This window comes from Trichosurus vulpecula, chromosome 8, assembly GCF_011100635.1.
Source record: "Trichosurus vulpecula isolate mTriVul1 chromosome 8, mTriVul1.pri, whole genome shotgun sequence".
NCBI lineage: Eukaryota > Metazoa > Chordata > Mammalia > Diprotodontia > Phalangeridae > Trichosurus > Trichosurus vulpecula.
Genome location: NC_050580.1, coordinates 147401248 through 147425208, shown reverse-complemented (window position 1 = coordinate 147425208; position 23961 = coordinate 147401248). Strand labels below are relative to the sequence as shown.

The window sequence follows — 23961 nt, the reverse complement described above, 5'->3', positions numbered from 1 at the left end:
TTTTTACTAGAATACTTTATTTCAAATGATTTAACAATTTTTGAAAAAAGTAAAAACCATGAAGTTACTTCCCTGAGCATAAAGAACTAATTCCACAAAAGCTAAATATATTTATAAAAAGTTAAAAACAATAGAGGTACATAATTCTCTGCATTGTCTATTTGCTATTACAAATTCATTCTTAAAAGTCTTCTTTGTTTTGGTACTTTTCTTAATAGTGTAATGACATTTAAATTTCCCATACCTGGTACTTAATGAATCAGTCTGATTTGTCTTTATCAAATTCCAGTGCAATTTTTAAGGCAGTGCTATTGAGGCCAACAGATTGCATGTTACATATGATGGTAACAATCACTCCCCGTGGGGGAATGGCCATCCTGTTATCTGTAGTTTCTATCTCCAAGTCTTCAGGAAGAATTAGCAGGACACTACTAGCACCTACTGCACCTCCAGTGTGAGAAGCATAATGTCGTTGCTGCCTGCATGAGCCATATATTTGCTTCTTTTCCACAACACCCCATGCCATTGCATATTTCCCCTCTCTGTCCCAAGACATCTCTGTGTTTGGCACAGGAGTCCAAATCATCACCATGGTTTCTGGCTTGAGGTACCCTGGCAAAAGTTTCTCATTTAAGTTTTTAATCATTCCAACTTGGTAACCATAGAGCATTGCATTGCCAAATTTAAGGAGGTCACCAACTGTAGAGAGAAATCCACCGCCAGCCCATTTATAGGAGTTGTCCACATAAGGGGTGTTGATAAGACGTCCCTTTTTATTGTAAACATAAAACCTACGTGAAATGAAATAAGAAAGGTTACTAGTCATTATTAAGAATTCAGTAATCTATTTTTTACTGTCCACATTATACTAAATGGGAAAAATGTATATGGGACTGATTACATTTCAATACTATGAGCCAAAAACTAAACAGAATTTTTCTTGTATGACTGAACATTAATGCAGTATAGATGACTGGGAGAAAGCAATGGCTTAGTAATCTTGTCAATTAAGTACCGAGAAGCTGGTCTGTTTTTATAATGGCATGATCCACCTGTAGAAAGGAGCTTGTACTAGTACTAGCAGGAATACAACAAATATTTTATTTAACAGGTAACTTCTTTGGTATTTAGACAAACTTACAATACTTGTTCCTGGTCCCCACACTTACTTATGTGACTTTTCCAACTATAAAAATGAAGAATTATTATCTATATCATTGGCAAGTTTAGAACACAACTATCAGTCAACAAACGAAAAGTAAGCACCTACTATGTGCTAAGCACTGGAGAAAAAAGACATATGAGTACAAAATATAATCATCTGTTCTGAAAAACACTAGCTGGGTTGCACAAAGTAAGGAGAACAATGAAGCAGAGAGTGCAATGCAGCTCAATGAACATGCTTGTCATACAGGATCCTGCTGGAATGAAAATTAATTTCTAAGTTCAAAGGACAAAATTGGATAACTTCAGAACATGCTATGATAGGCAAGAGGATCTAGACCTTGTTTTGAGAAAGTAATATATTTACACACACACACATAAACAATTATAAACAACTGGCAAATAGGTGGTGCAGTGGATAGAGTGCTGGGCCTGGAGTCAGGAAGACTCATCTTCATGAGTTCAAATCTGGTCTCAGACACTTTTACAAGCTGTGTGACCCTGGGCAGTAACTCACTTAATTGTTTGCCTCAGTTTCCTCATGTGTAAAATGAGCTGGAGAAGAAAATGGCAAACCACTCCAGTATCTTTGCCAAGAAAACCCCAAATGGGGTCATGAGTCAGACACTACTGAAAAATGACTGAACAACAGTTATTAAAAAAATAGCACAACTGTAATTGAATAGAGGTTCCATAAAAAGTTATTTTATAATTGCCTCAAAAGTTTACCACCTTCAATTTTAAGTACATCACACATTTCCTTTGATATACAATTTGTGCTTAGCAAATTTCTTTTCCATAGTGCAAAGGTAATTTTAGTATGGATTAGCAAATTATTCAGATTCATGAGGTTTTATGACAGGATAAATAATTCAGTATTATGGTTCTAAAGTATTAAAACTTAAACTGCATGTTGAAACACATCCACTACATAGACTATTTATCACCTTTCCGTCATTAGCATGAGTCACTCCAAGTTATGAAAGTGGCATAGAAGATAATCAAATATTGGTAGGCTCTGGTAAAGTTATACACTTCCTAGACTGGTTCTAAGATCTAGAATTATGCATCATATTAATGGCTTATATTTACAAAGCACTTTAAGGTTTATGTTTTCTTCACGATAACCTCGTGAGGTAAATCCTACTTGTAAGTATTACCTTCATTTTACAGATGAAGAAACTTGAATAGGGTCACAATGTTATAGCCAGGATTTAAACCCAATCCTCTTTGTATTATTTCTGTATGAAATACCATATACGCTACTTCTTCAAACGAGAATGTTACCCTGAAAATAGTTCCATATATAATGTAGTACATGACCAGAACAAAGAAGACAGAGAAGAAAAGCAAATCTTAATAGCTTAAATGTCCTTAAGTAGTCTGGTTCAATTGCATTTTTAGGTTTCCATTAGTACTACAATCTTAAAGAGTATTCACACTTGGAGAAAAAAAACAGTAACAATACAAAGCTAGAAAGACAAGTACCCATCTAAGATTCATTTTTCAAACATGTATTAAGCATCTGCTATGTTAAAAGAGCATAGCTAGGCATGGAGGGTAATAAAAAGATACCTAAGAAAAATGAGTTTATAATCTGATAAGAGTAAAATATTGATTTAAAATCTATAAACTAGCATTTAAATGCCATGTTAAAATACAAGCCACAATTTTAATCAGAGCAAATATTTGATTACTGTGCAATGTATCTGGAAAGAACTACACAGTAGGAGCATTATTTTCTGACCTGAATGACATTACTTGGAGTTCAACTTCTGTTTGCGTGCAAAGTCTCCTCCATACTCTTGGTTAACAATGAATTGCTTTTCTGCAATTCTATGTTTCTAGTATATAATTTTTAAAATGTTTCTGCATATACTAAAGGGATTGTGACATTTCAATAATTTCTCTTTTGGTTTCCAAAAACTTGGTGAAAATTCTAATTCTATACTTTCTCTTGGAGAAACAGGTTTTCACAGAAATAATTCTGTTTGGTGAACAAACTTTACTGTTTTATCCTCTTAGGGAAAAAAGAGATCAAAGAAAGAAGAAAAAGGACATATGTTTACAAAAATATTTATAGCAACTCTTCTCCTAGTAGCTCAAAGCAGAGATCTACTGGGATACCATTCTATTGGGGAAAGGCTAAACAAATTATGGCATATGAATGGAATGTAATATTATTGTGCCATAAGAAATGACAAAAAGGAATTTCAAAACGGAAACTGGAAAGCCTCCAATGAGAAAAGGGGTTTCGCTTACTGGAAGGAAAATGAGCATGGGTAGGCAAAGCCAATATAATAAAAATAACAGTACTACTTAAATTAATTTACTTATTCAGTGTCATGCTAAACTACCAAAGAATTGCTTTGTAGAGCTAGAAAAAAACCCCACGAGATTCAACTGGAGGAAAAACAGGTTAAAATATAAAGAAATCAATGAAAAAAATGGGAAGGAAGTAACAGATTTCAAATTACTGAACAAAGCTGCAACTGGCAAAATAATTTGGTAGTTGAAAAATAAATACGGAGATTGATCAGTGGAAGAGAAATAAACACATTTTAAAAGACAATGTGTATTAGTATGGAACCTAACAAATATAACAAACTCCTGAGAGACAATGTATCATGTAAACTCCTGAAGATAATGTGATTTTTTAGAACTAGTAACAATATGTTACATGCCAAAACCCAAACACTACAGATTTAGTTATTTGAGACACTGTTATTGAGAAAAAATGTTTCTTAATTTCTATAAAATATGTCACTTCTGTCACTTTGTATATTATTGTCTTACACTAAAAAGTTTAAGAACATAGAGTCAATAGCATACATTAAAGAGTTTAATTTGCCAAGAAGAATTTTTCTCTAAATCTCAATATTTGAAAAGTAACATTAAGATTTTACTGCAGCCTGTCAGATACAGGGCAGAGGGCAAAGAACTTAAATAAGTGAGCAATAGTAATTCTCAAACAACCCTGGAAATGAAGTGTTTGTAGGAAGCAAAGTAGAAAAGTACTCTGGTACTAAGTCAAGACATCCTAGGTTCAAATTTTACCTCTGCCCCTTACTCCTTATGTAACCTTGGCTAAATCATCACCTTTCTAGGCCTGAGTTTCCTTATCAGGAAAATTAAGGGATTGTGTTGGATTGCTTCTGAGGGCTCTTTCCAGATCCTGTGCCAGCTACCAAATAATGAGATCCTAAAAATAAAATATGGGAACCCCAAAAGACATCCTGGCAAAGAAAAAGAAAAATCAATCAGGGCAAAACAAATTAAATTATGACTGGAAACAGGGGACTTACCAAGCAGAAAGTATATGGTTTTACTCAGTCCAGAGGAAAAATATCATGGGGTGGACAGGCAGCCCCTTCTTTGGGGTCCCTGTCGATTCCCCTTATTTTGTAAACTTGTCAGATCCCCAGAAACCATCTGGTGGGCAAGGTCATCAGCCCCAGAAAAAAAAAAAGAGCTTGTTTGGGTTATGGAGTTCCTAAACAATGAACTTGGCTTGCTCAGACTTTGCAAGTTTATGTATAATATAGAAATGATTCTTAATGATTTGTCTTTACACCAGGATAAATTTAAACTTGAAGGAAAGAAAAAGTGAAACTTCTTATGTATGTAAGTCATGGTAAATTTTTATTGCTTATTGCAACTCCATAAGAATAGAAACAATCGTATCTAGCCCTAAGCTGTGATAGGTGAGACTTGCCATTTGAAGTAAAAGCCCTTGGGAACACAACTAATTTTATTTTGAGTTGGAATTTAGATATAGTTTTCTGAATTAAATCAACATTTGAGAGAAATGCCACAAGCTACTCAGGGGGAATGTAATCCTGCTACAGATAAAGGTTTGCTTCTAGGAAAAGCTGAGGGGACAATTTTAGCCTCGATCTAAGATGGGACCCTCCTGGCTCAGTTTCCCCCTTGTCTTCCTTTGAAAAGGAATGTTTCCTACCTGGCTATTCCTAAGTCTGGCTATGAGGTGAAATTGATAACTGTGACTTATCTGAATTCAAACAGAGCTAGGATATTTTATCCTGTTATATCTTTCATGTCCCTGCTTTTTCCTTTTATAGCAAATTTCTATAATTAGAGCAAGTGGTCAGTAAAAGATATGATGCAAGTATGTAAAATCTTGCTGTTTTCAATCTGAATGCAGAGTCATTTTGTATTCCAAACAACTGGGTGAATTAGTACTGGGGCTTGTCATCTGCCTGCCTGCATAGTCATTTGAAAGATTAAATCTCTGGAACAGAACATTCTTTCTGAATGATATATGAATAATCAGACAAAGGGAAAAGAAGTTTGTGAAACAAAGGTACAAACACAATGTTAATCATTATCCCATAGACTAAGGCTGGGAATCATCTGAGCTACTATAATAAAATACGTGTTAGATCTGAGCTATTCATCTTAAAATTACGTTCCTTTCTATAGCCTAAATAATTTAGTCAATGACTGCTTGGACTAATCAACTGCCTGCTATCAGATGCATCTGTATGAAATGAGGTCCTTAAATGTTTCAACATGATGTAAAAATAATCGGGTATTGGTACAACTGATTGAGAGACCTAGCTGTTATTCTATTAATTACTGAAACTAAATCAGAAACATCTTCAGTCTGGTTTGGGAAAAGGAATTTCAATGCAACCATTTTTCTTAAAACTTGTGGAATAAAAGTCAATTTCATTACAAACATGTTTTATTATAAACAACTTATTGATATGCACTGTTTTGGAATTAATTACTTAAAGTGTCCTCCCCAGTCTTTTATTATAATTGGAGTAAAGTTAACCTCTTAAAAGCAAATTCATTTGTATAACTATTGAACCCAGGGGTGGAAAGCTTCTACCTGCACAGTATTACTAATATTTACCTCTATAGGGTTGGATCCCCAATAGCAACTGATTCTCCTAAAGGAATTGGGAGTCAGAGCAGAAATTTCTGGGAAAGTAACAAAATCAGATAATCCTGCATGTTAAAAGTAAAAAATAGCATCATAAGGCTCTTGGTTTCTTTCTCCTTTTATCTGGGGCCCTGTATATTGAACTTTCTTGTCAGATTTGTGTCTCCCAGACTATAGGCCAATTTACCTACAGTTGGCAGCAAAGAGTGGATACCAACTCATACTCACCCATCATCCCCAATATGTGATCTATGCTTGGCTCCAGTCAACCACCTTCCTAGGACCCATCTAGACAGGGACAGTTCTACTCCCTTTTTCAGCCCAGAGAAGCTACAGAAGCTGAGACCTTCATCCCTTTTCCCAAATGAATTTGGGCCCCAGCTCTCTCAGAGGAGAATGATGGAATCCTAATGAAGCTGCGCCCCAGCCCCACTATTCTAACTTCCTTATAGGCCCACTGCCCCATCTAGACACTCCTCTCCCACCCGACTCAATATCCTAACTTCTTCATATATGCCTCACTGATCACTAGAACAACAGGTGTATCCATGAACTCATATTTCTCACAGAACAGCAGGCATGTCCATGTGATGGAATCCCAGCCATTGCCTCTAGCTAGCCACTGCCCTGAGACCCAGTCCTCATATTTCCCACAGAAACAACAGGTGTGTCCATGCACTCAATCACAACCACATCCATCTAATCTCAGGACCATAATATTCAGTCAATCAGAAAGCAGCACCACCAGGAGGCTCAAGCAGGATGTAGATCCCTAAACAATAGAGGGGACTTCCCCTAAGTAGGTACCTGTGCAGTAATAGAAAAAGCTGTCCTTTAAATGAACTTATGACGTAGAGAGCCTTACTGTAATATAATTCTCTTATGTACATATATATATATATGTGTGTGTGTGTGTGTGTGTGTGTGTATATACACATATATATGAATATATGTGTACACACACACACACACACACACACATATATATATGTATGTGTGTATACATATATCTCCATGGGTTTTCCTGTATGCATTGTGGGTAATCGCATGCAGAATTCCACTGTAGCTGGGAATACCTTAATAACCCCCTCCTGCCTTTTTAATAGTCATAATTTGTTATGTAATTGCATCTTTGCCCTACAGAAATCCATCTTGCTTTCTCTGAAGTTGCTGGTTCCTCTTAGAACTTAGCCCACTTCATGAGAGGCAACAATCTCAATAAATGCCTATATCTGGATTAGAGGAGGTCTGACTCTGAATTCTTTGAGAAGGTCCCACCACAACAGATCATGAAAGTGCAACACTACTACATTCACACCAAAACAAATGTTTTTACAAATATCCACTTGATTTGGTTTGTTCCAAGGAGATTTTTTTGCGACATATATTATGCAAAATGTATGAAAATACAATTTTCCCAAGGGTATTTGTGAAAAATCTACTAAATTTTAACTCTTCAGGAATAGCTGAATATTTTTTAAAAATTTATATAAATATTTTCTACCACAGGTCAGTTGCTACTTCCAAATTCTCTGTTCTATGCTCCTTAAAAGCAAACTTGCCTGGGAACTCCCACAAAAAACCAGAAAGAGTCAATCACAAATTCATGCATTCTCTGCCTCCCTGGTAGACTACTTACAAAAGTATTTATGTAACTGGGACATTAAGATTTGACAGCAGTCTGGATATATTTGTTCAAATTTTGGTGAATACATAAATAAGAACAAGAAGTCTAATGGTGCAACTATGATGCAGTAAAAAGAACAGGGACTTGGAGTGTGATAAGACCTAGTTTAAATTGTAACACTGACACTTATTAGTTGTGTGACCCTGGACAAGTCACTTAACCTTGATGAGTCTCAGCAAGGATAATTCCTATAGCACTTGTTGTTACCAAAATCTAATATGATTTTATTTATGTGTGTATTCATATACAGGTATATAGTACCTGCAAACCTCAAAGCTCTATATAAATTTCAGTTATTATTTATGAAATCCAATCCCTTTTCCACATGACAATCCTTCAAATACTTTAAGACAGCTATCATGTTGCCCATAAATCTTCTCTTCTCTAAACATCTCAGTTTCTTCAACTAATAATCATCATAGGACATGAACTCTAGGCCCTTCTCTGGACTTATATCAATTTATCAGTGCCCCTCCTGAAATCTGGAACCTGAATTGAAAGTAATACTTCAAATATCTGAAGTACGACCAGGGCATAATACAATGATAGTACTACCTTATGAGGTATTAGTGTTTTTCCCTAGAGAAGAGAAAATTTGAAGGTGGAAGGAGTCAGGGGAAATGACAGTTGTGTTTAAGTATCTGAAAGGATGTTTTATAGAAGAAGGTAGAGAAATGTTCCTCTTGGTCCCAGACAGCAGAAGTAATAAATTTAGGCTTAAGGTAAAATGAATCTTATTAAAAATTATAACCATCCAAAAGTCTCTCTCTGCCTTGGGAAAAAGTGGGTTCCCCCTACCCAGAAGTATTCAAGCAAAGGCTGAATGGCCACTTCTGAGATTTGTAGTAGAAAGAAAGCTTATACAGAGAGACTGTTTCCCTGCATAAGACTTTTCTATGCTTTTTCAAGTCTAAATACTTTAACTTTCACCATTCAAGGTCTTCCACATCTGGCTTCAACCTATCTTCCCAACCTTTTGTCCCCATTGTTCCTCTACTGTATACTTTTATGTTAATTAATCTGGGCTACTCATTGTTCCCTGAATATACATTGAGATATTAAAACAATATTCAATTTATTAAATGTCCAAGATGCAAGGCTCTAAAAAAAAGGTAAATCTTGCGATGTCTTTTTTGTAAGATAATACTATAAAGCATAAATTTTAAGATTATAGGTATAAAACATTGAAAATAGCATCAGATAACTTTTATCTCTTTAAAAATCATAGATAGGGGCTTTTAAGGTCAATTTTCCCCTCATGATTATCAAGAAAGCATTAGTATTGGACTTTAGAGGGCCTAAACAGAAACCAAAAAATTTCTATAGATATATTTGAGGTCAGAAAAAAAGTAAACCATGCTGAAGTACATGAGAAATTCATTTATCTAACATTTCCTTCCCCTCCTAGAGTACTACTCTATTTTAAAAGCTCTACTCTAACTAGCCTAAAATGAATTATTTCTCCCTAAGAAGACTACAAATTATAAATCAAAATTCTGGGAGGAAAAAGTGGAAGATTGATGATATCTTTAACATAAAAATAGAAACTCTTTGGCAGAGAACAGAAACTGCTTAAAAGCAAATTAAAAGCAATGTTACACTCTCTATTTCTGAAATTATATGTATAAGATTAATTAGCAACAAATTCAAATTGTTCTTGCAAGTAACCCATTCTAACAATATAGCTTATTTCTCTCCCAGGTTAGAGTAGTTAAGCTCAATGGGTACAAATGAGCCTTTTGCTAAATACTATACTTGTACTAAATACTACATATAAATTATACATCTGTATCTATATATATATACACATACATATGTATATATACATACTCCTATATGCAGTACTAAATACTCCATCAGCAAGCATTTCTCAAATGCCTGCCATGTATCAGATACTATGCTAAGTACTGGGAATATAAATACAAAGAATGAGATAATGCTTACCCTCTAGGAACTTATATTCTAACAAAGGCTACAGCTGCATATGTCAGTACATACAGAATATAAAGAAAATAAGCACAAAGAAGTTAAAAATGTAAGCCAGTTCCAGAGTGAGGCCACTAGAAGTTGCGGGGAAAGGGAAAGGAATGGAAAGGTCTTTGCGGAAAAGATGGTTCTTGAGCCACGTTTTAAAGGAATGGAAAAATTCTATGAAGTGGAGGTGAGTAGGGAGTGCATTCAAGGCCTGAGAGATGTGAGATGGAGTGCTGTGTGTAAGGAACAGCAGTTTGTATGTGGGAGGGTGAAAGATAGGGTAGGGCTAGGCTGTGAAGGGCTTTAAAAAAGGTGAACAGAAGAGTTTAGAGACAATAGGGAGCCACTGAAGCACTGAGTATTGAGGAGGAAGTGATAAGGTCACATCTACACTTAAGAAAAAGCACTTTGGCAGTCATGTGTGGGAAGGCCAGGACACCAATCAGGAGGCTATTGAAACAGCCTAGGTGAGAGATGGTAGTTATTTCACTTCAGAGGGGGATATTTGGGGAGGCAGAAATGATAGGATTTGGCAAATGACTGGATTTATGGAGTGAGAGAGTGTACAGTCCAGAGCAGGGGTGGGGAACCTGCAGCCTTGAGTTCACATGTAGCCCTCTAGGTCCTCAAGTGCAGCCCTCTGATTGAATCCAAACTTCACAAAATTTGTCCTGTGAACTTTGGATTCAGTCAACAGGCCGCCCTTGAGGATTAGAGAGCCACATGTGGCCTTAAGGTAACAGGTTCCCCACCCCTGGTTCAGAGTAATGCAAAGATTATGAACTTGGGTGACCTGAAGAATACTGGTATCTTCAATGTAAATAAGAAACTTTACAAAAGGGGTAAGTTTGGAGGGAAGTTAACGATTTCTGTAACATCTTCATTTTTTCTACACATTTTTGAAATAGATTTTTACTGATAGCTTTTGTTTTTATATTGCCCTTATCCCCTCTGTATCTCCTCCTCCTCTTCAGCAGCCGACCTTTATAACAAATAATTTTTTTAAAGAAAGAAAAACTTTTTGATGAATTGATCAGTTTTGTTCATTCTCCTCCCCTTCTTCTAATTTTTATTTTCTTTTTAAAAATTTCTCTTTGTTATTTCGGATGGCTCTCTGGGAGGGGAAGGAAAGATACTGGGAGAAATTGAGATTATGTAAAAACAAAAGATATCCACAAAGATTTATTTTTTAAAAAGAGAAAAAAACTTCAGTAAAACCAATTAACATATCAAAAAAAATCTGATGTTATACGCAATGTTCCATACTAAAAGATCTCTGCAAAGATGAACAAGGAAATTTTTTCTCATTATCTCAATGTGAACCAAACTTGTTCTTTATAATTTTGCAATATTCATAGAAGTCGCTGTCAGATTAAAAAAAAAAACTACATCTCAGATATTTTTATTTGCTCATAAAATTTCTGTCAGCTTTTCCTCACATTTTTAATACTGTATCTGAAGAGAGTAAGCTGCTAATCAGTTATAAAGAGTATAGTGTTACGAGCCATTTAACAAAAATTCTTTCCTCATTTTCAATCTTATTTCTTCTAGAGCCAAGAAAATGCTTTTAAGATCTAGGCTGAATAGTAGTGTACATTTTAAACCTTCAAAAACAAGCTGATGGTTTAAAAAAATTAGGTTTTATACATTTAATAAAAGCAAAGAAATCTATTAGTCATCACTATAAAATCATGAGGTTTCAGTGGGAAAAGAGATTCAAAAATTTTTTTTGGAAGTTATTAAAAGTATATATCCTAAAATTCTCCTGCATAATAGCTACTATTGGGATACCTGACAAATAAAAGTAAGTTTTTATCTTGTGTTTGTCTTGTTAAATATATAACCATTCTTTAAATAATACTTAGGCACACAGAAAATGGATGGATGAAAAAGCACAGTTAACCTAAAACCTCTTCTCAGCTAGTGGTTTCACGATTCTTTCCTAATGGACCTCTCACAAATTAGTCAACTAATAAAAATGACTGATTTGAATTGTATTTCTTCTCTTAATTCTAAAACGTAGAAGAAAGGAAAATCTGTCAATAACTAAAGTAAATAGCAAGTTAATTCAATAAATGTTTGTTGAATTGGCAAATTTTATAATTTTAACCATGAATATGAATAGTCAATTTGTGAGATCCAAGGGAGATTTTTATTCAATCTGGTCTCAGACTGTCTTTTGAGACTCACTGTACATTATTGAACCCCCAATCTAACCAAATTGATGTTTTGTACATCCCACACTCTCCCTCCCATCTCCAGGCCTTTGCATTGGCTACCTTACATGCTCAGAATGACTCCTTCACCTCCACCTCAGAGACTCCCTTCTCCTTCTTCAAGATGTGACTCAAGCAGCACTTTCTGCAGGAAGACTTTACCTGATTCAAACTTTTAGTACCGTCCTTCCCAAACAACCTTGTATTTAATTACTTTATATTTGTTCTATTTTTCTGTATATAGTTATGTATGTACTTGTTTCCCCATGAGAGTACAGATTATCTCTTTCTTTGTATTTGTAGATACAGTACATGTCACACAGTAGGCACCTCATAAATGTTTGTTGATTGATAACACGGTACACTACCTAACTATTTTACTTGGAACTCATACTTCAGTTAGTAATAATATAGATCCACTGAATTTTAGATCTAGAACGGACACTGGTAATTATCTAGTCCAATTCTCCTTTACAGAATGAGGCTCAGAGAGAGAAAATGCTTTGGCCTATGATTCCTGGTAGAAGAGTGACTAATGTAGCTGGCATTAGAATCCAATCTGTTTTCCTGACTCTCAGTCCAGTGCTCCTTCCACACTATTCTTTGTTTATTAATTCTGAACTGCAGTTAACTAAAAATTAACTAAGCACTAGTTTTGCAAACAAATTTTAAATTAAGACATTCCAAATTATTTCAATATGCAAAATGTATTTGTTGTACACCCCACTATAAATAACAAAACTCACTTTTCCTAATTAGTCTAAAAGTTTTTCTCTATAAAATGAGTTTGCCATTTTAGAAAATAAATGCAGTAACTTAAAAAGGCAGTGATATAAGTATTTTCACATGTGGTTTTGAAGCATAGCATATGTGTACCAATCCTGACAAACGATCTTTAAGGACTAAATTCACATTTTTAGTCCTGCCTGTAATTCATTTCAATAGAGCATTAAGAAGTTTTATAACTTCCAGATACTGGACATTAGAAAAATTGTTCATTTAAATCAGTTATTAAAATTATTACCCATGGAAAATACATTAACACTTAAAGTAATAGGTATATGTACATATACAGTGTCTAAATGAAGACTAAGACTTTGACAAAACATTTTTCCTTTTTCCACTGAAACTGAACCAAATAATTTAACAATATAAATGAATAATAGACATATTTCTTAAGCATTAAAAAACACAATAAGCTGATAATAGCAAAGTGAATGTGAAGGTTTTACATAAATCGCTAACAAGTCATTGTTTAGGCAATTCACCTATAATTTTCTTCATTCAGAAAAGTAAACCTTCAGGCAATTTCAAACTGATTTCGTGGTTAAATTTAAAACTTGTAAAAGTGAGAAATGAAGCATTCTAAATTTATTAAAGTTTAAGCCTCCAAATTTAAAAAAAAAAACCCTTCTGCAACACTTTGTAAACACTTCTTATTTACTTTTTCTTTTTTTTTTTTTTTTACAAACGGGAAACACTCTCCCAGTGGGCAGAGGGGATTGTGGCTAAATCTACAAACTACATAAACATTATAAGATACCAGAGAACCATACAACACAAAGAGGAAACATTCATTTACCTTGCTCTATTGTAAATCATTGGCTCATTTTCTTCTTGCACAGTTGTCACCATATCCAAATCATGGAATATTTTCTGCATGTAGTCCAAAAACTTCTGTCCTGAAGCTCTTTCTATAACAGCTGCCAGTAGACTGTATCCAAAAGTTGAATACAAAAACTGACTACCTTGAGACATGAGTGCAAGGAAAAAAAAACCATTATTTTAAAATATGTTACCATTGTTTTGACATATAGGGACTCCATAAAAAAAATACTGAAAAAAGCCAACTTTTTTTTTAACCAGAACATCCTATTTTGACATTTTAAGAAAGGTCATGAACATATTTATTGGCCTTGCAAACTGGCTTTCAAAAGTCATCAGCCCTAAAAAAATGTGTACAGTTCCACCCAGGTTAACCAGTGCTACTTCTCTTTCTTCTTATCTCACCTACCTAAGAAGGTAATTACGAAAATCAAATGAAGATAAATACAAGGATATGAAAATATAAGCATCTGCCTGTAACAAAAGCACTCAGGCAAAGATTTATATGAACTGATCATTTCTACTCTTCCCTATGACAAAACAAAATGGGACAAATTTTCACACAAATAAAGTCAGATCTAAATAACAGGAAAAATATCACTTGCTCATCAGTAGGTGAGCTAACATAATAAAAATGGCAATTCTACCTAAATTAATTTACTTATTTAGTGCCATACCAAATTACCAAAAAATTATTTTATAGAGCTAGAAAAAAACAATAACAAAAATTTTTTGGAAGAACAAAAGGCCCAGAACATCAAGGGAATTAATGAAAAAAAATGCAAAGGAAGGTGGCCTAGATGTACCAGGTCTTAAATTGTATTATAAAGCAGCAATCATCAGAACTACTTGGTACTGGCTAAGAAATAGAGTGGTAGATCAGTGGAATAGGTTAGGTATGTAAGACACAATAGTCAATGACTACAGTAATCTACTGTTTGATAAATCCAAAGACTCCAGCTTCTGGGATAAGAACTCACAATTTAGCAAAAACTGTTGGGAAAACTGGAAAACAGAATGGCAGAAACTAGGCATAGACCAACATCTTACGCCCTATACCAAGATAAAAGTCAAAATGGGTACATGATTTAGATATAAAGTCTGACACTATAAGCAAACTAGGAGAACAAGGAACAGTCTACCTGTCAGATCTATGAAGAAGAAAAGAACTTCTGACCAAACAAGAGATAGAAAACATTATGAAATGCAAAATGGATGATTTTGATTACATTAAATTGAAAAGTTTTGCACAAACAAAGCCAATGCAACCAAGATTAGAAAGGAAGCAGAAAGCTGGGAAACAATTTTTAGAGTCAGTGTCTCTGATAAAGGCCTCATTTCTAAAATATATAGAGAACTGAGTCAAATTTATAAGAATACAAGTAATTCCTCAACTGATAAATGGTCAAAGGATATGAACAGGCAATTTTCTGAGGAAAAAATTAAAGCTATCTATAGTAATATGAAAAATGCTCTAAATCACTATCGGTTAGAGAAATGCAAATCAAAACAACTCTGAAGTACCACATAACACCTATCAGTTTGGCTAACATGACAAAACAGTAAAATGATAAATGCTGGAGAACATGTGGGAAAATTGCAATACTAATACATTGCTGGTGGAGTTGTGAACTGATCCCATCATTCTGGAAAGCAATTCAGAACTATGCCCAAAGGGCTATAAAACTGTGCATACCCTTTCAACCAGCAGTACCACTTCTAGGGCTGTATCCCAAAGAGATCACAGAAGTGGAAAAGGGACCCGTATGTACAAAAATATTTATAGCCATTCTTTTTGTGGTGGCAACGAATTGGAAGTTGACGGGATGTCCATCAACTGTGGAATGGATGAACAAGTTGTGGTATACGAATGTAATGGAACACTACTGTGCTATAAGAAATGATGAGCAGGTGGACTTCTGAAAAGCCTGGAAAGACGTATATGCACTGATACTGAGTGAAACAAGCAGAACCAGGAGAACACTGTACACGGCAACAACCACATTGTATAATGACTGACTTTGACAGACTTAGCTCTTCTCAGTAATTCAAGGATCTAAGACAACTCCAAAAGACTCATGATGGAAAATGCTATCCAAATACAGAGAAAGAACTCTGGAGTCTGAATGCAGATAGAAGCATACTATTTGCTCTCCTTTTCTTTTGCTGCTTTGTTTTGTTTCTTCTTTCTTGTGGTTCCTCCCATTAGTTCTAATTCTTCTTTACATCATAACTAATGTGAAAATATGTTTAATACAAATGTGTAAGTAGAGTCTTTATTAGACTGCATGCCATCTTGGGGGAGGGGGGAAGAGAGGGGGCACAGAAAATTTAAAACTCTAAATCTTATGGAAGTTAATGTTGAAAACTAAAAATAAATTAATTTTTAAAAATAAAATTTAAAATATTTGGTGGCTAAAAAAAGGAAGACTGCATTAAATTTCTTTTAGATCCACTGTTTGGTTAAGTCACTAGGTGATCTCTTTCAGATACTTCGTATGTGGAACAAGAATAATTTTCAAGGTTAATATATTCATAAAACACTTTTATAATTTAATGGAATTCCTAGGCATCATACTGAAAAATCAAAAATGAAGTATTATCAAAACATATCAGAATTTTACGTAGTTATACATTTTATCAAAAAGAACATATCATTAAGTTTACAGAAATTACTGCTGATAAAGGGATTTTTCTTTAAAAGTTATTGTATAGAGAAATAGTTACCTATAATTTAGTCCATTTCTATTTAACATTGAATTATACTTTGAAAACTACTATTTACCAACTTTCTACACATGAAAGACATAGTAAATCATATGACTAAGGGAATGAAACTACATGGTATCCTTAAACTGGGCTAACTTTAATGACTGTGCTACTAAATGCTATTTTTTGTGAGCCTCTAGCATTGAATGGGCATGAAATTACACTTGCAGCAGAACCTATACAATCTTTACTTCTATCTGATGCGTGGAAGATAGTATCATTTAAGATATCCTGAATTTATTTAGTAGAAACAATGATTACTTCATTAAGAAATACAATCAATACTCACCTGGTTTAAAGAACAAGGGATCATTTTTAAATAATCTTAGAGACTCAATTGAATTTTCAAACTTTTCTTTCAAATATAATTCATCTTGTTCAAAATCATTCTTCTTCTTGACAGATTTTGAATTTCGGCATTTTGTTTCACTATCTTGCTCTGTCTTAGCTTTGGCAAAGTCACCTTTTTCATTATTTTTGCCTCCTATTTCTTTCAAGTCCTTATCTTGGTTGAAATCCATTGTTTCTTTCATTTTCTTCAAAGATTTATAAGTCTTCTCTTCTTTCACTTTTTTCATATCCTTTTCATAGTGGCGAATTCCACTTAAATGAGAAATCAATAATCTTGTAGTGACAGAAACCTAATTTTTAAAACATGTAAATTGAAATAGTACATTAAGCTACAAAGTAGAAATATGTTAAATTAGAAAGGTCACTTTAAAAAAAACATGCAAAGAAAGCATAATGTAACAGTCATATTTTCCAATTCTGGAACACAGTAAGAATAACAGTTTTCCTTGCAAGTTTCAAGACTCAAACCTGAAAGGAAAACCTGCCATTAGTATTTAATGAAAAAAAAAAAGGTAAACTATAAAATATTCTGCCACACGCAGGTATAATCCAAAATAAACAATATGATGTGTCTGTGATGAAATGTGAATTTCACTACCTTTTCACCTTCATATTCTTTCTCTGGAAATTCAGGAACATATTTCTGTACTGGAATGTCAAGATCCAATCTGCCCTCTTCCCATAATTTTGCAATAGCCACCATGGTAAGACTTTTGCTGATGCTAGCAATTCTCATCACTGTTTCTGGTTTACATGGAACTCTGTTCTCTACATCAGCATAACCCAAACCTTTAACAGAAAAAAAGTAATTGTTAATATATATAAATGAACTTTAAGTATATTTTAGAACAGACGTATCAAATACTCTCTCTTGTGAGCCCAGCAAGATTAAAATGTAATTGAGAAATATTTAACTAAATAAAAATATAATAGAACATAATGTTGGTATGTGATTTGTAAGTCAACATGTAGCCTAAGGGCTCCTTATGTAGGTTTAGTGGACAAGTTTGACACCAATGTTCTAAAAAAACTAAAATATTTACATTCAGCATGTGGCACAAAATATATTTGCAGGAAATCTTAAATAGCTTGTTTCAGCTCTTACATATCAACCAAGAAGAACAAGGATTCAAAATTTCTTTACACTAACATGAAACCAAATATGAATATAAGCTGACTCAAACCAAAATTATACCTTACTATCTACAATTTACTATACAATCTTCCATTTTGTCAACATAATTTGCTTTATTTAATGCTGAGTAGTTAAACAAGGATTTTAAGGTGATTTACATGAAAATGTTCTCAAAATTTTAAAAGGCTGATTATCTTACATTTTAAAATAAATTGCTCAGTACTATTCATAGTAAACAAAATGTCTTCACAAGATGCCATTTATTCCTAGTTTCACATCAAGAGGACATTAGAAGATCTCTCTGCTGGTGATTCCATAGAAGTGAACATCAATCTGTTTCATGAAGATATGATTCTGTTCACTATCTACTTAATCCAGATACAAACAAAAAGAAAAAACATTTGGCCTGAGGCCCCTGCAATAATGAGACCTTCTGCTTACTAAGTTCAGAATTAATTAAATACCCTTTATCAAATTTTGGGGATTAGTTCACATCTTCTAGAAAGCCTGAGATAGAAATATAAGAGATGACTTGACAAATAATATTAGATAATTTTAAATAACTAGGTATGTGGCTTGTACAGCCAAAAACTTAGGCCAAAGGAATTGGAGGTATTGACCCTGGAGAAAAGATTATTTAGGAGAAATAACTATTTTCAAGTATTTAAAGGGCTGGTACAGTATAAGAAACATTAGATTTATTTCACTTGGCCTTAGAACTTAGAGTAATAGGTATAAATTCTAAAGACAAAAATTTAGGCTTGACCTAAGAAAAAATTTCCTAACAATTAAGGCTATCCAAAAGTGAAATAGACTTTCTAAGGTGGTGTGGGTTTCCCCTCTCACCTCAAGCAAATGCTAGGTGGATGATTTGTCAAGTATATTTTACAGGAGATTTATTTGAGTATTTATGCATGAGTTGAACTAAAAGGCCTCAGAAGTCCCTTTCAAAACTATAACTGTGTTGCAAACATTATTTTATTAAACATGTAAAAATAACAATCTTTACAGTCATAAGGTAAAAAAAATACAAGTAAAAATTACTATGTACATTAAGTAAATACTTCTAAGTGAAATACTATGAAAGAAATGTTATATTTGGAGGAGAGTCTACTGACTTTCCCAGGGTCTCTCCCAGTCACTTTTACTCAAAATCTCTACTTGTGAATGTGGTCTATATAATCTAATGCTCAGGTTATAGATAAATATTTTCTGGATAAAACTTTTTAACTAGAAATTATACAACAAAATGTTTAATTAAATAAGTATCTAAGTCAGAGACTCCATTGCCACCTTTAACAGATATATAAAACTGTGCGTATATTTAAGCAACCTGGGTTTGCTTGTATTTATTTCCTATTTTTCCCTATATGCATAATGGCTCTGACAATGGACATCACTACTACCCAAACTTCAACACAAGTACAGGGTGAAATCTGGCAGCTCAAACAGGTGAAAGACATCAAAAGGCAGATAGTTACTGGCAGTAACTGCTAGCTGTCAGTCAAGGACTTCTAAGAAAAATGACTTCTGAAGGCTAGTCAAAACTTAAAAGCATCAAATAACTGTGCAATGGAGAAATGAATAGTCATAAAAGCATCTGTAAAGAGATTATGTAGTATGTGATTTGTACTGCTTCATTCCAAATGATTTCTAGTTCTTTTGTTACTTTGTAATCAGATCTCATTTCTTCTTGGTGAACAGGAGCATGACTTTCTAAAAGTTCTCATATTAGAAACCCTCATCCCCAACAAATTCAATATATAAAATACCAGTCAAGATTGTCTAGGAAATAAAGTAATAACATAAACCATCTTGTTCTAGTAGCAAAGCTTGGAATAAAAAAAAAAGATACCCTCAAACCTCTTTTTGTCATTGACTACCACATTAAAAATGTTGCATTTTACTAAACCACCCTAATCCCGTATTATATCAGAAAGTCAATTCTGCTTTCCATAATGATGGACCTTTTATCTTCTTAAAAGATGACTACTTGTTTTCACACTGACTTATTTCAAGTAATAACAGTATTTCACTCGCAAAACTGACATTTTTTAAGAAAGTGATTTAGTATTTTCCTAAGCCCACCTTCTGACCAGACTTCTTTTCCATCTACAGAAACTCCAACTACTATGCCTGGTGCTCCCACCTCATCCTGTGTGTGGAGGGGAAAAAAACAAACAAACAAGACAAACACAAACAAACAACTCAATCAAAAGTGTGAAAGCGTGATCACTAGGTACATTATCCAAAGTCTAGAGTGGGAGCTCACCAGGTGGGGAAGTGGTCCCTCCTAAACCTAACTGACACTAATTGCTGGTAAAGCACTCTACAACAGGTAGGGATGTGGGGCAAAAAATAAATAAGATAAATGAAGGAAAGAAGGAAGCCAAGGTTGGATGACCACTTGTCAGGTATCTTTTCCAGAGGATTTCTCTTTGGGTCTTTATGCATAGGCTGAATTACAAGGTCTCAGGAGTCCCTTCCAAACCTGTGACGAGGTGTTGCAAACACTAAACTTTTGTTTAAAGGGACTACTGGGTGTGGTTTATCTAAGTCGGGGAGGCGCACAGCTGGGAAGGTGCTCGCGGAGGGGATTTCTGCCCCGGCAGGCTGGTTTGGGAAACCACCTGACAGAGTTTCGCGGGCTAGGAGAAGGAGGATGCTGATGCTGATGCTGCTGATGCAGCAGATGCTGATGCTGCCACAGCCCCGAGCACAAACTCCGGGCGGAAGGAAAGGGCAGCATCCAGAAAACACGCCCACGAACTGCCCCAGATCTTGCACAAGAAGACAAGTCAGGGGGTGAAATTGGAAGAGGGAAGGAGTGCCCGGCACTGCCACTTCCTTCTCCCTCGGGAGACCTCAGTCACTTCACCTCCAGTCACTTCGCCCCCCCGAGCCTCAGTTTCCTGATCTGTAAAAGGATGGTGTTGCACTAGATGGGCTCTAAGGTCCTTTCGATGATGCTATCGTTTTTAAGGGGCGCGGGGTGGAGGTCCAAGGGTGTGTCGTTCCGAGAGCAGAGCTTTGGGGACCGGGGCTAGGGGTCATCTCACTCCTTCCCTCCCCCCCAGAAGTCCCGCCCCCGCTCGAACCTTGATCCGGTGCAGCAGGTCCCGGCTGCTCTCGATAGCTCTGGCGAAGCGCTCGGGAGGCGGCGGCGGCGGCGCGGGCTGCTGGCGGGGGAGCCCGGCCGGGGCTGGGGTCAGGGTCAGAGGCTCGCCCAGAGGTGACTCATCGGGCCGCGGCGCCCCGGGACTCGGCGCAGGACTCGCGCTCCTCAGCCCGCTCGCCAGCTTCGCCCCCAGCGCCAGGCCCAACCCAAGCCCCAGCCCCAGCCCGCCGACCCAGCCGTGCCCCAGAGTCCACTTGGACTGCTGGTGGGACCAGCGCCATTGCCCGCTCCAGCTCTTCGGGGGCACGGACCGCCGCGTCGCAGCGCCTAGGAACCGGTACATGGCTGCGGCTCAGGCCCGACCTACCCCTACTGTCGGCGGCGCGCGCGGGAGGGAGGGAGGAGGGACCTCGCGCGTGCCCGACCTCGAGCCCAGCCCCCAGCAACCGACGGCGGAGCGAACGAGTGCCGAGCGCATCGAGCCCTAAGCTCTCCCTCCCCTCGCGTGCTCTCGGCTTCCTACTTCTGCTTTTCTTCCTTTCTTTTCCTTCTCCAGGACCACTTCCTAAGTCCTAACACCTCCCTCTTCCCCTCCCCCCTCCCCCTCCCCCCTCCCCCTCCCTCTTCCCTTCTTCCCCTCTCCTTCCCCCCCATGTCTCTGTCTCTATTTTCTGCACCTTTGTTTTCTCCCCCCTCCTGTCTCCCTCTCTCTATTTTCCCATCATCTTTCTTCAGTTCCCCTCTCCTCCTTTCCTGTTTAATCCTTTTCTCCACTTTGTGTGAGGTAGTGAGAAAATAAAACATGAAGACTTCGCAGGGAATATATATACATGTATAAATATATATCTATATCTATTCATATCTATACTTAGAAATGTTTAAAAATCAAGAAATAGGGAAATAGGGAAGTGGAAAATTCTGCTGAGACTGTGAGAGTCTGATGGCTCAGCCTCTGGGAAAGTTACCCTGAAACTTTTTGTTCTATTCTTCTGGTTCTGGTTTAAGAATAGGGTCACTGTGACCTGCTTTCCTTTACTATAAAAATACTGTAGAAGAATGGAGAGTGTCTCCCCCTCCCCTTATCCTATTCTCCTTCAGATTTATAGATGTCACCTCAGTTGTAATCATTAACTAAGGGAATGGGAATTGGAATTTCTGTGCCTTGATTTCCCGGTTCTTTGTCTAGTTTTTCGAGCTCAGATTGTAAGCCCGCCTCCCAGCCAATTGTGAGAAGGGTCAGAGGTGGGCAGGAATTCTCTTGCCTTAGGCATAATTATTAGTGCTTTAGGACTTGTATGGGGCCACCCTTGCTAGACCTGTTCTGGCAGAGGACGCCCTATTCTCAGGAGAATTGAATAAAATTTCATTTCTGTTCCCACCCTGAGATGGCTCCTTATTAAAAATTAACTTTTTTTTAATTGGTGAGGGTTTTTCATCCCATACAACTTGCTCTCTCTTCTTTTCCCCCATTTGTTCTTCCTCATTGCCAATCCTTTTCCCTAGTTCCCATCTTCTTTTTCTACCGTTCTCCCTCACTGCCATCCTTTTCTCTATTTTCCCTGTTTTCCCCCATTAATCCTCCCTCAAGTGACATCTTTTTCCCCACTTCCCCTCTCCCTTTTTTCTCCATTCCTCATTGCCATCCTTTTCTATACTTTCCCTCTCCCATCTTTTCCCCTGTTCATTCTCCCTCATTACCATTTTCTCCACTTCCCTTTGAAGAGATTTGGGGTTGAGGGGTGCTTGAAACCCCAAAATACCAACATGCCGTTTCCTGCCGAAAGAATTCGACCCAAGCCTTCTCAGCCAAGGAAAAAGACAAAGTTTATTAAGGGTTTGCCATAATGGGTTATCTTAAGAAATCCCACCCTTTGTGATGCCTGTTTTCACAAGTGGACCAATCTGAGCACCTTCATGGAGGCAAGATGAGACTTACATACACAAAGATTGTAGAAGGGATCTAGGGTGGTCCTGGGGTGATGGGAGGAGGGGAGGAGTCTAAGGAGGAGCTTGATGGCAGTGGGATGAGGTCAGACTCCAGGATGGGAAATAGCCGAAGGCTACCTGGAGATGACAGACATTAAGAGAGCTAAGGTATAGATATTTTGATCAGGATCAAGGGTGGTAAACAGCCAGAAGGCAATCCAGAGGTAGCCAGACAATGGAAGGCTAGGCTAGGCTCTTTGGGCATGAAAAACCAGATCAAGTGGGAAGATTCAGGGTGGAGTTCAAGGGGGTTCCCACTGTCTAAACCTCATCACCTTCTCTTTTCTCCTTTCCCCCATACATTCTTCCTCTAGTTTCTTCTCCATTCTCTTTTTGTCCCCATTCATTTTTCCTCACTGCTATCCTTTTCTCTCCTTCTCCATTTTTTGTCATCTTTATTTTCATCATTTATCTCTTGATTTATCTCATGATCAGAGGATTCTGGAGTAGAAAGAGACTTTAGAGGTCGTTTAGTACGTTCCCCTTATTTTACAAATGAGTAAACTGAGGCCTAGGGAGGTGAATTGATCTGACTATGGTCACACATTAGGTGGCAGACCTAGGATTTGAACCAGATCCTTAGTAAATCTTTGCATCACATTTTCTATCTCAGAATTGTGAGGAAAATTCTATGGAAGATAAAGCTCTGTCTTTGAACACCCAACTGTCTCTGGCCATTAGATAATCTAATCAGGGCCTGGAACTGAAAAACCAATACCAGCTAACTGGGGATTTGCATTAAAAGAGAACTTTTTACTTAGATCTCTGAGCTTATGAGTGTGAGTACTCCCTCCAGTCAGTATAAGACCACTATCCCGCCTCTCCTCCTCTGGCGAGACTCTCCTTTATGTCTTTTCAAAATCCTTCATAAAAGAGCCACTTGAGATCCGGGGGGCGGAGCCAAGATGGCAGCTAGAAAGCAGGGACTAGCATGAGCTCCCTGCTGAGTCCCTCCAAAAACCTATAAAAAATGGCTCTGAACCAATTCTAGAATGGCAGAACCCACAAAACAGCAGAGGGAAGCAGGGCTCCAGCCCAGGACAG

General features: G+C 36.6%; 1 protein-coding gene across 1 annotated transcript; it reads right to left on the bottom strand.

The window, feature by feature from the left end:
• LACTB (lactamase beta) lies at window positions 1-21308 on the bottom strand. Its single transcript, XM_036737140.1, has 6 exons — window positions 20912-21308; window positions 19902-19968; window positions 17277-17467; window positions 16617-16968; window positions 13536-13701; window positions 1-791 (listed from the first exon to the last, which is right to left on the bottom strand). The coding sequence occupies exons 1-6, from the start codon at window positions 21272-21274 to the stop codon at window positions 260-262; spliced, it is 1671 nt and encodes a 556-aa protein (XP_036593035.1). The 5' UTR covers window positions 21275-21308; the 3' UTR covers window positions 1-259.
• Between the last annotated feature and the right edge of the window lie 2653 nt (window positions 21309-23961).

Bases quoted from the DNA above. Each gene is read 5' to 3' on its own strand.
- LACTB (XM_036737140.1), bottom strand. From the start codon at position 21,274: ATGTACCGGTTCCTAGGCGCTGCGACGCGGCGGTCCGTGCCCCCGAAG. The intron at 19,969-20,911 runs GTTCGAGCGGGG...CTCCACACACAG, and splicing joins ACCTGCTGCACCGGATCAAG to GATGAGGTGGGAGCACCAGG. The intron at 13,702-16,616 runs GTGAGTATTGAT...TCATGTCTCAAG, and splicing joins TCCCTTGTTCTTTAAACCAG to GTAGTCAGTTTTTGTATTCA.